The sequence below is a fragment of the Pan paniscus genome, chromosome 2, assembly GCF_029289425.2.
Source record: "Pan paniscus chromosome 2, NHGRI_mPanPan1-v2.0_pri, whole genome shotgun sequence".
Classification (NCBI taxonomy): Eukaryota; Metazoa; Chordata; class Mammalia; order Primates; family Hominidae; genus Pan; species Pan paniscus.
This window is the reverse complement of record NC_085926.1, coordinates 14472423-14487574: the sequence shown is the minus strand read 5'-3', so window position 1 is coordinate 14487574 and position 15152 is coordinate 14472423. Positions and strand designations below refer to the sequence as shown.

General features: G+C 49.1%; 1 protein-coding gene across 10 annotated transcripts in view; it reads left to right on the top strand.

Annotated features, from left to right (window-relative positions):
* The window catches only part of GRIP2 (glutamate receptor interacting protein 2), a 111615-nt gene extending 97335 nt beyond the window's left edge, over positions 1-14280 (top strand). For 6 of the 10 annotated variants that reach the window (XM_034955874.3, XM_055109518.2, XM_034955877.3 and 3 more), the window contains 4 exons: positions 1762-1867; positions 8893-9036; positions 10466-10612; positions 11626-14280. In XM_034955874.3, coding sequence (XP_034811765.2) covers positions 1762-1867; positions 8893-9036; positions 10466-10612; positions 11626-11787 — 559 coding nt within the window. In that variant the 3' untranslated portion in view covers positions 11788-14280. The other 4 variants (XM_063602190.1, XM_063602189.1, XM_063602191.1 and 1 more) reach the window with 3 other exon arrangements.
* The last annotated feature ends 872 nt before the right edge of the window (positions 14281-15152 follow it).

Genomic DNA, 15152 nt, shown 5'->3' with positions numbered 1-15152 from the left:
GGCAGACTGGTGCAGGGCACGGCAGGGACGAAAGTATAGAGGTGGAGAGCAGCCTGGTTTGCCCTTCCCAACTTTGGTCATCTCCTGTTCTCAGAAGAGCAGCAGACTCAGAACTTGAACCCAGGCCCACCTGACTTACCCCAGATGGCCTGATGGCCTCCTGCGAGGGCCCTCAGCCCACCGGCACCATCCCTGGGCTGTGCGGAGTGGCTGAGCCGCTGGAGAAGGCTCCTGCAGAGAGCAGGCTGTGGAGAAATGCTGTTCCTCATCTGGCCCAGGCCACCCTCCCATCGTGGTGCTTTTGATCAGGCGGTTCCTTCTGCCTCGATGCCTTTCCCCTGGTCTCTCCTGGCAAATCCCTACTCATCCCTCAAAACTCAGCTCAAATTCTCCTGCCTCTGGGAAGCTTCCCTGTCTTTCTCAGGCAGAAGGGATTCCTCCCTCCCTCCTGGTACCCACAGCTGCTCCTACAAGTCTCCTGGTAGCCTAAACACCTTGTGTCTATCTGGCTAATTACTTGGCTATCATCTCTACTGCGTGGCACCCCAGCTCCATGCGTGGCCCCTAGTAGGTGCTCAGACATGTTTTGCGAATGAATCTCCAGCTCTGTAAGAACAGGGGCCACACTTTATTCTCTTCCATATCCCTGTGCCCAGCAGAGGACTTAGCTCAGGAAATGTCTGTGGAATTGACTTGAATGGAGCAAGTGTCCTTCAGCCTCTGTCTTTTCATCTGTTACATGGAAAGGCAAGGAGGCAACACATCCTCGTTCCTAAGCTCCCTAAGATAGCAAAGCTTGCGTGCCCTTGTGAAAGAGCAAGTGCTGGCAGGGTGCGGTGGCTCACGCCTGTAATCCCAGCACTTCAGGAGGCTGAAGTGGGCAGATCACGAGGTCGGGAGATCGAGACCATCCTGACTGACATGGTGGAACCCGTCTCTAGTAAAAATACAAAAAGTTGGCCAGGGGTGGTGGTGCGTGCCTGTGGTCCTAGCTTCTCGGGAGGCTGAGGCAGGAGAATGGCGTGAACCCAGGAGGCAGAGCTTGCAGTGAGTCGAGATCATGCCACTGCACTCCAGCCTGGGTGACAGAGCAAGACTCTGTCCCAAAAAAAAAAAAAAAAAAAAAACAAGTGCTTTGTAAATCACAGCATGCCTTGTAACCGTCGAGGCCTTTGTAATTAGCAAGTGGCTTTGCGAAGTGTCAAAATGTGAATTGTGAACTTTCTGAGACTCAGTGTTAGAACTGATGATAACAGGCTCATACAACCTGTGATGGGAGTTATGGGTGGTCTCGACCCCTTCCCCAGCACAGATATTTCATCCTCTCCATCCATCTGTGTCCTTGCTGGCTCCAGCTCTGTCCCTGTCACTGTCCCACGGTGCCGTGTGTCTGGGTGGGGCCAGGGGCCGTCCTCTGGGACTACACCATGGATCTCCTCTCTGTCTGTTCGTCTGTTTGTCCTCTGTCTCTCTTCCTAGGCATCCTGTGTCACCGCTCTCCACCCCGTCTCATCTGCCCCTGTTCTAACTGGCCACTGACAGTCCTGGTCGCCCCTAACTGCGTCTTTCCCCTATTCCGTGTCACCAACCACTGCCCCGGGGCCCCAGAACTGCCACCGAGGACGCCCGCCTGCCTGCCCGCCCACCCACCCTATGGCCCCTCGAGCCCAACGCTGGGCCCTGGGGCCCCGAAGACTCCTCAGGCCCCAGCCCGCCCACCCGCCTGCCAGGAGTTGACGCTCTCTGGTTCCTACGTTACAGCCCAGCCCCTGGCCCTGCCCGAGAGGAGGGCTTCTGGCGCGTGTTTGGAGAAGCTCTCGAAGACCTGGAGTCATGTGGTCAGTCAGAGCTGCTGAGGGAACTGGAGGTATGGCTGCCTGCCGTGCAGGCCTGCATGGGGCACCCGAGGCTGTTCACTCTGGTGTGTGTGCAATGGGAGGAAGGCATGTTGATGGCATCATGCTCATGTGTAATGTGTACGTATGCACTCACCTGGACACCCTGTGGGAAAAGGTGTCTTCACATATGTACAGACTGTGCATGGATTCATGTGCAAGTGTGATTGAGAGCACTGTGGTACTACACATTATCTGTGTGGACATGGAATATGTGTGACATCATCATGTGTACATTGGGAGCATATGTGTATGCATGCATGTGAACATGCTCATGCATGCACATTTGCAGAGTGTATTTCAGAACATGTGTGTCCGATTGTGCACATGTAGGCACACGGGGCAGTTTTGGTATTTTTGTATGTATGTGTGATCATGAATGTGGTTGTGGGCATGCCCTGTAGAAGCGTGAGTGTTGACATCAGTGACGACACAGGAGATAAGGGGCTGTGGGAAACCAGAGGTGAATGTGGCTTTGTGTAAGGTCAGTATTGCTCAGTGAATAGAACAAACTGCCCAGGAGGATCCAGAGAGGATCTCGCTAAGTCACATCCCAAGCTTCCACTCTGAGAGCAATTATATTTTATTTAAATCTCTATTTTATCTGTGCTTTTGCCCCCTTTTTATTTCTAATATTATTGATTGGGGTCATTTTTTTCTCTCCATTAGTCTTGCCAATTACTAGGTTGCTCAAAGAACAAGTTTTTGGCTTTATTATTTTCTATTTTATTCATTTGTTTGTTTAGCTTTGATAGTCTCTTCCTTCTACTTTATTTATGCTTAAGTCATGATCCTTTTCATGGTTTCTTAGTGCCTTAATTTTCAGTCTTTCTTGTTTTTGAATAATGTATCTTTTAAAGCTATGAATTTACCTGTAAGCATTGCTTTGGCTGCATCCCAGATTTTGCAAATGCACTTTCCACCTTAAATTAAATTCTGTTTTGTCTCATAATAATATTGTTTCATTAAATTTATTTTAGTGATTATTTGCCTGTCTTTTTTTCCAATTTGGTTATTTTCTCTCTCTCTCTCTCTTTTTTTTTTTTTTTGTTTTTTTTTGAGACAGAGTCTCACTCTGTCACCCAGGCTGGAGTACAGTGGTGCAGTCTCAGCTCACTGCAGCCTCCACCTCCTGGGTTCAAGTGATTCTCATGCCTCAGCCTCCCGAGTAACTGGGATTAAAGGTATGTGCCACCATGCCCAGCTAATTTTTTCTATTTTTAATAGAGATGGGTTTTCACTGTGTTGGCCAGACTGGTCTCGAACTTCTGGCCTCAAGTGATCCACCTGCCTCAGCTTCCCAAAGTGCTGGGATTACAGGGTTGAGCCACTGTGCCTGGCCAATTTGCTTGTTTTCAAATTTACTGTATCATTGTTTCTAATGTGTCTCTGTTGTATATTATACATAGCAGGTTCTCTTTTTATTAAAGATGAATTTAGTCTATTTATATTTGTTGTGACTACTAATATAATTAAACTTTTCAATCAGAGGTACACCTGAAAAAATATATAATTAAACTTAATTCTGGTATATAATTTATACTTCCTATTTATCCCATTTTCTTTATACTTCTTCTGATCGTCCATCTTTCCTTTTTTCTATTGATCCATTTTTCATTAGTGCTCACTCTCTCCACAATCTCCAATTTGGAGATTTTAAATTTTATTTGTATTCTTGTAGCAATTATCTTTAATTCATTTGTTTTACTTTCAACATTCAGTTTTTACATTGAAATCTTTTATTATTACCTAAGTGATATGTGTGTATGGTGCAAAATTGGATAAGCAAAGTAGAATCAAAATAAGTAATAAAAAATAAGTAAATCAAAAAATAAGTAAAAGTAAAACTTAAGGACACAACATTCCCACCACCCATAGATCACCACTGTTACTGCTTTAATGAGTTTATGTGTATTTTTAAGATAATGAAATCATGATGTATGTACTGTTTTGTAGACTGCTTTTTTAGCTAGTTATTTCATTTTTCCATTTCGATATATTTTAATCTTTCCTAATACCAAGACCATATTCAGATTTCCTCAGTTGGACCCAAATTGTCCTTTACACCTGGTTTGTCCAAACCAATGTCTAATCCATGCTTGGAGCTTGGTTATTATGTCTCTTAAGTCTCTCTTAATTTTAGTCCAGTGCCTTTTAAATGATACTAATGTAAACTTCCTGTTTATCAAGATAAAATTCATATATAAAATTTATAATTTTAACCAGTTTAAAGTGTACAGTTTAGTGGCTTTTGTTATATTCACAATGTTGTGCAATCATCAGCACTATCTAATTCCAGAGCATTTCTAACACCCCAAAATGAAAACTTGTACCTTCCAATTCCTCCCACTTCCCATCCCCTGGCAATTGCTATGTACTCTGTCTCTATGGATTAGCCTATTCTGGATATTTCATAAAAGTGGAGTGTGTATTTGACTTTTTGTGTCTGGCTTTTTTCACTTAGCTTCATGTTGTGGCGTGTGTCAGTACTTCATCCCTTTTTATGGCTAAATAATTATTAGGATAGATCACTGAAGGGAAGGCCATGGCCTTACCTTACATTTTCAATATATTTTCTGAACTTGGTTTTTCTAACAAGTGTAAGCAATACCTTTGTCCTCCTCTTGAATAAGATAGGCACTATAGAATTCTTTCACTTCTCTCCAAACTACCTCCTCTCATATCCCAACTTTCTTATAAATTGCTCAAAATTCATGAACGTGGGGGTTTTATCAGAATATTTGACCAATTTCTGTTATCACCTTTGCTTCTTGCATACCCCTTTTTTTCTGAGTTCATCCTTTAAGTTAGTCTTTCACCGAGGGCCTTTAGGTGGTAAACTGCTTTAGGCTCTGTGTTCTGAAAATGTCTTTATTTATTTTTTTCTAATCAATTTAGAAGTTTATAAATGTCTTTATTTCACCCCTGCTCTTAAATGATAGTTTAGTTGACTATGAAATTAAACATTTACTCAGGGCTTTGAAGATATTATCCTGTTGTCTTCTGGCAATGATCGTTGCTCCTGTTAGGTTCATTGTTGTTCCTTTGAAAGTCCTGTGTCTTTTCTTTCCAGGAGATTTGAGGATTTCTTTCTCTGTGATGGCTGGCTCTCTTGCTCTGATGTGTCTCAGTAAGAGTTTATTTGTCTTACTACAGACTCAGTCTGTTTTTTCAGTCCGAGGACTCGTGTTTGCCTTCTATGCTGGAAAATTCCTAGTCATGGTGTTTACAATATTGCCTCCTTCTTATTGTCTCCTTCTGTTAAGGTATGTTGGACACTTGTCCTCCATGCATTCTACCCTCCATGTCTCTTAACTTTTCCTTCATATTTTCTCTGCACTGTGTACTAGCTGCTTTCCTTAACCTGTCTTCCAATTCACTAGTTCTCTCCTTGGCTGTATTTATTCTACTGTGTAACCCATTTCTTAGATACTGTGTTTCAACTTCTACATCTTTTATTCCTACAATTTTGTTTTGTTTTGTTTTAATCTTCATAGTCTTTTTTTAATGGCTTTTGCTTTTTATTTTCTTATTTTTCTACATATCTTAAACCAAGCTTATCCAACCTGTGGCCCACGGGCCGCATGTAGCCCAGGATAGCTTTGAATTTTACACAAATTCATAAACTTTCTTAAAACATTATGAGATTTTTGTTTGCGATTTCTTTTTCTCATCAGCTATTGTAACGTTAGTGTATTTTATGTGTGGCCCAAGACAATTATCCCACATGGCCCAGGGAAACCAATAGTTTGGACACCCCTATAAACAGACTTATTTCAAGTTTCTTTTTCTTTTTTCTTTTTTTCGAGATGGAGTTTCACTCTGTTTGTTGCTCAGGCTGGAGTGCAGTCAGTGGCATGATCTTGGCTTGGCTCGCTTGGCTCACTACAACCTCCACCTCCTGGGTTCAAGCAATTCTCCTGCCTCTGCCACCCGAGTAGCTGGGGACTACAGGCATGCACCACCACGCTTGGTTAATTTTTTTATTTTTTTTTTAGTAGAGACAGGGTTTCACCATGTTGCCCAGGTTGGTCTTGAACTCCTGATCTCAGGCGATCCGCCCGCCTTGGCCTCCCAAAGTTCTGGGATTACAGGTGTGAGCCACCATGCCGGTTCTCAAGTTTCTTTTGATTTCACTATTATTTTTAGTTCCTTGGGTATGGATTCGCCGACTTGTTTTGTCTGTGGGCAGGTGAGCTTTTTCATCTCATCACTGCACTGCTTCCAGCTGTGATCCCTTCCCAGGCACCCGCCTTGCTGCGCTCTGCGTTGTCGATGCATCAGTGAGATCGCTCCTCACTTTGTCTTGGCTGTGGCCTTTGAACTTCACCAGCTCCAGACTGGTTTTGACAGTAATTCCTCAGCGCAGTGTTTCTGCACTATTGTGGAAGGCAGATTCCGGCCCCACCTTCATGCGGAGGTCACGCTAAGGGTTCTAGTTTGTCACAAGTGATCCTCCCCCTCCCCGCCTGTTCAAGTCCTGGTGGTTCCTTTCTTGTACCCCTGTGGGCAGACATTTTCCAGTCTCTATCCAGCAATGAGACGGCACTCGCTTTCTGGAATGGTACCCAGTTTCCTGCTTTGAGACAGCACTGTCTTTTCCCTGAACAGTACCCCAGCTCCAAACGCGTATGTCTCGTTGTTACCTTCCATGGGCCACTAACTTCCATAAGCCAGACAGTTCCACTCCTGCTCATGCCTGTCTCTGAATTTTTCTTTCTTGCTTTGAAAGTGTTTATTTAACAAATTGAAATCTATCATCTCTACGTGTTTGAAGGGAGGTGTGAACTTCCTGTATCAGCTCAGTCTGCATTTTAACTGGAAGTCCTTGAATTCTACAATTTTAGGGGTCCAAGACCCTGTGATGCCTGGACTCCCTGATTCTGTGTTATAATAACTCTTATTATCCCAAAATGAGGAGTCTTGGATCTTTCCTTTTGGATGCTGGCTCCCAGGCAGGTGAAGATCACTTCTAAGGTGTGAAAAAGGTGCTTCTCTGCCTCCTCATTCAATATCCTCCCTCGGTTTCCTATCTTCCCCCCCACTCAAACCCAACAGTTTGGCCCTAAAACAGTTTTTATTTTTTAGTGATAGGATCTTGCTCTGTTGCTCAGGCTGGAGTGCAGTGGCATGGTCTCAGCTCACTGCAACCTTCACCTCCCAGGCTCAGCTGATCCTCCCACCTCAGCCTCCCTAGTAGCTGGGACCACAGACATGCATCACCACACCTGGCTAATAATTGTATTTTTTGTAGAGAGGTTGTCTGGCTATGTTTGCCCAGGTTGGTCTTGAACTCCTAGACTCAAACAATCCTCCTGCCTCCGCCTCCCAAAGTGCGGGGATTACAAGCATAAACCACCACAACCAACGTAAAACATTTTAATCATAATCTACTTTCCCTTAGGGGATCCCTAAAAGAGCAACCCCCCGCACCCCAAATGGTCAGATAGAACTATGCACTAATAGTGGGAATTCAGATACTGTGATGGGTAGAAGAAGAGATGTTTCTAGGCTGGGGAGACAATTGTGTGCCTGTGAGATTGTACGATGTTAGAGTAAGAAGTCCATCCTCCCCTCCCAGCAGCTCCAGCACCCCCACCTCCATCTCTGGATTTCCCAGCCTGAGTGTGAAGCTGTTTCTCTCAGGGCCACACACTCCTGACTGACAGCTTAGAGCTCGGCATTTCCAACTGCTCAGCCCTCCCTTCCTGAGCCCGTTCTAACTCCACTCCTTCTCTCCTTCCCCACTGGCACCATCCTTGTCCAGAACACCACTGTCTTTTCTTTGGACCACTACATGACCCCTAACAGATCTCCCTCCCAGCCTCCACTCCCGCTCCTGCAGCCCAGTCTTCATGTGGCAGTCGGAAGATGCTTCTAGATCCACACATTGGTTATGTCACCTTCTCTGCCTGGCTTCAGTCCTTCAGGGGCTCCCTGCTGCTCCTGGGATGAAGTTCACATTTCTTACTGTGGTCTAGAGGGCGCCGCAGGACTGGCCCCCAGCCACCACCAGCCGCCGAGTTTGCTTCCAGATCCCCCCACCACAGGGCTTTGCACGTGCTGTTTCCTCTGCCAGGGACTCTTCCCTGGGCCTCTTCGTCCTTGTCCTTTCAATTTCAGCTCTGGATGCTTCCCCACCCCTCACAGGATGAGGGCCACCTGTCCCAGGCTCTCACTTCCCGAGTGCCTCACCTCTGTAACACTTAATGCAGTGCATAATTTTATCTTATTTATGTTGGCGATTAGCAATGTAGTAGAGTGGTTAAGAGTCCTGACTCTGGGGCTGGGCGTGGTGGCTCACGCCTGTAATCCCAGCACTTTGGGAAGCCGAGGTGGGTGGATCATGTGAGGTCAGGAGTTCGAGACCAGCCTGATCAACACGGAGAAACCTCGTCTGTACTAAAAAAGAAAATATAAAATTAGCTGGGCATGGTGGCACATGCCTGCAATTCCAGGTATTCAGGAGGATGAGGCAGGAGAATCACTTGAACCTGTGAGGCGGAGGTTGCGGTAAGCCAAGATTGTGCCATTGCATTCCAGCCTGGGCAACAAGAGCAAAACTTTGTCTCAAAAAAAAAAAAAAAAAAAAAAAAAGAATCTTGACTTTGGAACTAGACTCTGGGTTCAAATCTTTTTTATATCTCTAAGGAGACAAACAGTTTCCTCATCTGTAAAGTGGGAAAAAGTGGTATTTACTTGCATCATTGTACTGTAGAGAATAAAAGGAGTTATAGGTGTAAAGTGCTAAGAACTGACTTAGCCCTGGGTCGGCACGAATGATTACGTGCCAGTGATTATTGTTCTCATTGTTAGTGTGATTGGTTCATGACTTCCCACGCCACCGCTGTTGGACCCAGCCCCAATGGGCAGGGACCATGTCTGTCCTGTTCACCATTGTCCCTTTTGTGGCTGGCACATAGTAGGTGTCAGTGGATGCTGACTGCCTGATGGGGCAAGCCAACAAGCATCTGAAAGAAAGGCCGTGTTCCTGCAGGCATCCATCATGACGGGCACCGTGCAGAGGGTGGCCCTTGAGGGCAGGCCTGGCCACCGGCCTTGGCAGAGGGGCCGGGAGGTACGAGCCTCTCCTGCAGAAATGGAGGAGCTGTTGCTGCCTATACCCTTGGAGATGCACAAGGTAGGCACAGGAGGTGAGCACAGGAGACCTGGACCTGTGTTCTGGTGCCATGAGCACCGTCGTGGGACTCCAGAGGGGCCCTGCCCCTCTCAGGGCTTTAGTCTCCTCCACTACAAAACTGGGTTGAGTTTTCCAAAATGCTCATCATTTGGGTGACATGCACACTCACACACATGGACACCTGTGATTCACACTGGGCTATTATTATTTTTCTTTAAGTAGATGTGCTTTTTTTCCCCCACTTAAGTTATTTTATCTATGTATTTATTTTTTTGAGACAGGGTCTCGTTCTGCTGCCCAGGCTGGAGTGCAGTTGCTCGATCATGGCTCACTGCGGCCCTGACCTCCTGGGTTCAAGCGATTCTCCCACCTCAGCCCCACAAGAAGCTGGGACCACAGGCATGCACCACTACACCTGGCTAATTTTTGTATTTTTTTAGAGACAGGGTTTCAACAGGTTGCCCAGGCTGGTCTCAAACTCCTGGGTTCAAATGATCTGCCCACCTCAGCCTCTCAAAGTGCTGAGATTACATGTGTGAGCCACTGCGCCTGGCCTTAAGTTATTTTATATCTCATACACACATATTTACATATAACATATAAACCCTTCTACGTGTGTGTGTGACGTCTATGTATCTCACACCTTTACATCCCTACCTTCAATGAGAAGCCAGTGTCTTGTGCCATCTATAGGTCATTATATAAAAAGATACGAGCTGGTCGCGGTGGCTCATGCCTGTAATCCCAGCTCTTTGGGAGGCTGAGGCGGGTGGATCACGAGGTCAAGAGATCAAAACTATCCTGGCCAACATGGTGAAACCCTGCCTCTACTAAAAATACAAAAATTAGCTGGGCATGGTGGCACGCGTCTGTAGTCCCAGCTATTCGGGAGGCTGAGGCAGAAGAATCGCTTGAACCCAGTAGGCGGAGGTTGCAGTGAGCTGAGATCACGCCGTTGCACTCCAGCCTGGGTGACAGAGCAAGACTCCATCTCAAAAACAAAAATGAAAACGAAAACAACAACAACAAAAAAGATACGGAGGAGGACAACCCCTAGCCAATGGCCCTCAGAAGCTCTGAGCAGCTCTTTGGTAAATGGGAATGAGTGACGGTCAGGGGAGGTAACAGTGCCCTGGCCAGGCCTCCTCCCTGATAGAGCCAGAGGACAGAGAAAGGGCTGAAAGGAAGTCACTCCTAAGGGCTCCGTTGTACTTGAGTGTTGTGGCCTGGAGCATCTGCTGAGGGAGGTTGGCAGGGAGCGGGGTGGCGGGGGTGGCTGAAGGCCCAGGGGCAGGAGGCTGGGGTGCTGCAGCCTGGGGGGTGTGGCTGGCCAGAGGCGCTGAATGCCAGACCAAAGGACCTGGGCTACTGTGAGAGGCTGGGGGCAAAGGTCAGAGTTCCAGGAACCTCCTCCTCCTTCTGCTTCCAGGTGACCCTGCACAAGGACCCCATGCGGCATGACTTTGGTTTCAGCGTCTCAGATGGCCTCCTGGAAAAAGGTGTCTACGTCCACACTGTGCGCCCTGATGGGCCAGCCCACCGTGGAGGCCTCCGGCCCTTCGACAGGGTCCTGCAGGTAATGCTGGGGCAGGGGCTCCATAGTGGGGGTGGCATTGTTTCCTAGCCTGAGGGTGGGGAAAGAGCCTGCATCTATCGCCTGTGAAGAGGGCAGGACAATGCAAGTCTGAGTCAGGTTAGCCAAAGTTGCATTGCGGGCCCCAGCGCCCTGAGCCTCAGAGGCTGAGCACGCACAGACCTTTTTTCTTACACCCCATGCCCATTGTGGGCTGGTGAGGGCCTTCCTGTCCCGGGGCTGATGGAGCATCCGCCCATCTTGGAATTGACCCTCTGAGACATGTGGCCTCCTGAGACTCCACAGCAGAGGAAACAGACTGGAAAGTCACACGTGGATTTTTTCCGCCTTCACCCAGAAGCAACACTCATCACCTTGCTTCACAGCCGATGGACCAAACCCCTCATGTGACCTTTCTAACTGTGAGGGAGCCTGGGAAGCATGGGACATCGTGTACTGGGCGCTCCGTGCCGCCCCTCCTCGTGCCCTGGCTATTTTTGCTCCCTCAATGTGTTTTTTGCCATATTTATATGAAATTTACTCAATTCATGTTTTCTCTAAATTGATGGCACTTTTTCAATTTACATTTGACTTTGAAAGGAAACTTTTTGTCTCCATTAGGAGTGAAAATCTTGCACCCCTTGCTTTGAAATAGAAAGTGGGTGTAAAATGCAAATAAAATAGAAAGAAGACAATGTCACATCACACAGTTCTAGGCAGGAGGCTCTCTGAGTGTGTGGTCTGCTCTCTCATGTGAGAAAGGGAGAAAAGCAAGAGTTAGAGGGGTATGAAAGGTATACCTGCCCCTTCCTAGGACTTTCTCTTTGATGAAACCTAACAGAAGGACTGAGAGAGAGTTAGAGGAAGAATGTTCCTCTGTGTGTGGTGCTGGAGATGTCAGGGCTTGCGTCAAGGCTGGGGCAGGACCCATCTTTAGGACATCACATGCCTCTTGCTCCCTTCAGCGCAGCAGGGCTGACATCTCGGTTCTGTTCCCTTGCTTGTGCCCCATGCAGGTCAACCACGTCCGTACACGGGACTTCGACTGCTGCCTGGCGGTGCCACTCCTGGCCGAGGCGGGTGATGTCTTGGAGCTGGTCATCAGCCGCAACCCGCACACAGCAGACAGCAGCCGGGCCCCCCGAGCGCCAGGCCCCAGCAGTCCCCGGATGCTCTGAAGTCAGCATGTGGGCCGAACTCCTAAGGGGCCACCCAGGCAGATCCTGGCTCCCAGACACGTAGCTGGGCTGGAGAAGCGGCCACCCACTCATTCATCTGTTGGTCTGGCAGACTCTGAGCCTGGGATGATGCTTGGTCTCTGTTCCCCAGGTCTGTGGTGACTGGGGTGCCAGGCAGGGAGGTCCTGCCCTAGTTGGAGTGACAGCTGGGGTCTCTCGCCAAGTTGGGTCTCCAAGATGCCCAGAGGAGCCTCCCTTAAGAAGGGTTGGCACAGGCTGCTCAGCCGAGAGGAGAGAGGCCTGGGAGCTGTCCCAGGTCTCTGTGGGGCCTCCTTGGAGAGGTCGAAGATGTAGGGAGCACTTCCTCCCAGCAAAGCCATGGAGCTGGAATGAGCTGCAAGGAGGAGTGAGTTCTCGGTCACAGGAGGTGAGCAGGCAGGAGCTGGATACCCCAGCGCAGTCATGCATTGGGGTATGAGGCATTCCCATGATGCATGCACACGCGCTTGGGGGTTGGCTTCCTGATGGGGAGCCACTTCATCTAGAGACTCGGCCACCAGGAAGGATGCTGCTTCGGATGGGAGCCCAGCTCCTTCGCTTCTCCAGAATGGGGGTTTGGGGCTTGCTAGTCCTGAGATTCTGAGATTCCCAGAATCTGGTCCCCACTTATGAGACTCTTAATTTGGGGCGTCTGGGATCCCAGGAAGTGCTGGCCCTTTGATTCTGAAAGTGGGTGATTCTTTCATTTCAGCATCTCAGTCTGAAGCTTCTGGGACTTGAGACTGTGGTTCTGGGCCCATTGGGCAGGCTCTATGGGCCTTGGGCTCTCAGCCCTCCTGCTTCTGTAGGCCGTGTGGCCACTGACCCATCTGCACGCCCGCTCAGCCCAAGCCCCTCCATGTGGGAGGGGTCATTTTGGGGCAAAAGACCCTGGAGCTTCCATTCACCTGCCATCCAATGAAGACTGAAAAGCGATGGACGCAGGACCTGTGAGGCGGTAGCGCTCCTCTTTACAGCCAGATCAGTGGAGGAAGAGGAGAAAGAGGGAGGGAGATGGGAGAGAAATGGGCCAGAGAAAAAGATGGGACACTCTTGCCCAGTGGAGGGTGTCCAAAGTGCTTATTCAAAGAAGTCTATTCCCACTTGAAATCTGGAAGCACCAGCATCCCTTAAAATCATTGTCCTCAGTGTCCACAAATCAGAGACCCTCTTCATTTTGAGAAGGGTGTGGGCCTCCCCTGGTGGTCTAGTGAGTGGTGCCTGGGATGGAGTGGGCAGGCGGGTGTAGCCAGGGCTGGGGATGTGCTTTGCCTGGCCCAGTTCTCACAGGGGTCTCAGGAAAACGGGGCACCCACTCCCACCTCCATCTGTCTCCAACCTGGGGTCCCTGGAGGCCAGAAAAGTGCTCTTCCATTTGAGGGAACAGATGAGGAGTCAAGAGGTCTGTTCTTTTCACCCTGGGTCTGTTACCTGTTTGCTGTGTGACCCTGTCTGGGTTGGACCCCCAGCCCCTCTGGACGATCACGGGTGGACAGTCTGAGCAGACACAGGCTTCCTGGTCAGGGCCAGAACCATCTCTGCCGACCCACCAAGGCCCCCTTGGGGACCTGCCCACACTGTCTCCTGGCGGCCTGCCTCTCCTACCCCTCCCCTCCACTTCCCCGGGCCCTGCCCCTCGGTGCCCTCCCTGAGGGCCCTGCATGCTTGTGCCTGGGGTGCTCAGCGCCTCTGCTATCTTGGATTCCCGTGTACTCAGCCCAGAGTGAAAGGGCACTGTCTACCTGTCACAGGGCACCAAGTGAAAGCCAAGAGCCCTCACTTTTGGGGGTGAGGGACAGCACAGCAGAGGTGTGGCTTCTGGATGCAAGCAGCCATAGCTGTGTGACCTTGGACAGGTGGCTCAGCCTCTCTGGACCTCTGCTAAGCAACAGGGCTGGACAGGACACACTCTCAGGGCTCTCGGCTTGGGAAAACTGCATTGACTCCAGGACTCAAGGCGAGGGAAGATGCACCCAACTCTAACTAATACCCCCTCTCCCTCCTCGGGCTGAGGCCTCTGCCATTCTCCCAAACGTATGCAATCAGGCCCGTGGTGGGCCTCCCAGCCACGCCGGCCTCCTCATATGCAATATTTCTTCTGGCTTCTCATGGGGATGGTTCATCCCCGACTTGAAATTTCCTGACACCTTTCCCCAGTGAGCGCCCTGCCTGCCTATGCATTTTGGGAATAGCCCCTGTGACATGTCCCCTTCCACCTGCCCTCTCCCCCAAAGCTGTATTTTTCTCTGGCTGAGATTAGAACACATTCCTTGTAAAGTATTTTTCTACATCGGGTTTTCTTAGGGCTCTCGGGAAGCACAAGGGGCTGTATTGCAAAGGCCGCTTATGGTCTGTTTGGGGCCCTCGTCTAAGTCTTTGTCCCACCAGGGGTTGCAGTGGCTTGGGGGTAAGTGCCATGGGGATGATTTTTTAAAATAAAATTATTTAAATCCACCTAGAGTAGAAGTTTGCTTTTTAAAAAAATCATGGATTGGCAAGAGTCAGCTTCTGTATGGGTCTGGTGACATCTCACCTGCTTTTGATGATTCATTAATTCAAAAAGTTTGCCATTTGCTTCCATCATCCAGCCCCTGGGCAACATGAATCAGACAGATTTAGGTCATGTCTGCACATTCTGGTGGCAGGCAGACAATCAACAAGTAAGCAAATAAATAATTATTTCAAAAGGCGTCAAGTGCAACAAAGAAAATGAGGGAGTAACGGGATAGAGGGACCAGGGTGAGGGGCTTTAGCTCACAATATTAGGAGGGGTTTCTCTCAAGAGGCGACATTTGCAATGAGACCCGAAGACAGGAGCCAGCCTCCATGGAGACCTGGAGGAAGAGTGTCTCAGGCAGCGGGCACAGCTAGTGCAAAGGCCCTGAGATAGGAACGAGTTTGACGGTCTCAAGGAAGAGAAAGAAGGCCTGGGAGGGGAATGGGGCTGGAGACTAGGTTGGAGGTAGCAGGGATCAGTCGTGAAGGCTTGGGTAGGGGGAACGAATTTGATTCTCTGCGCAGCAGAAAGCCAGAGGCAGGCAGTGGTGCCTGCATATGGAGTCTCTTTAGCCCAGGTTGGGAAGGTAGTGGCAGGAGGGCAGCCTCGGGTCTGGCTGCTGCCCTGGAGTGTCCAGAGAGTGTCTAGGGCAGGTGAGCTGCAGGGTCTGGGACCCAGAGGCCAGGGCCAGGCCCCACCGGGGAGGCCACAGTTCTGTGAGCAGAGGAAGAGCTTCTTTCCAGGAAGCGAATACTCTGTCTTGGGAGTGGTGTAGGCAGGGGAAAGGCCAAGGGAGGCAGCAGGCCTTGCTCTAAGCGCTTTGCAAGAG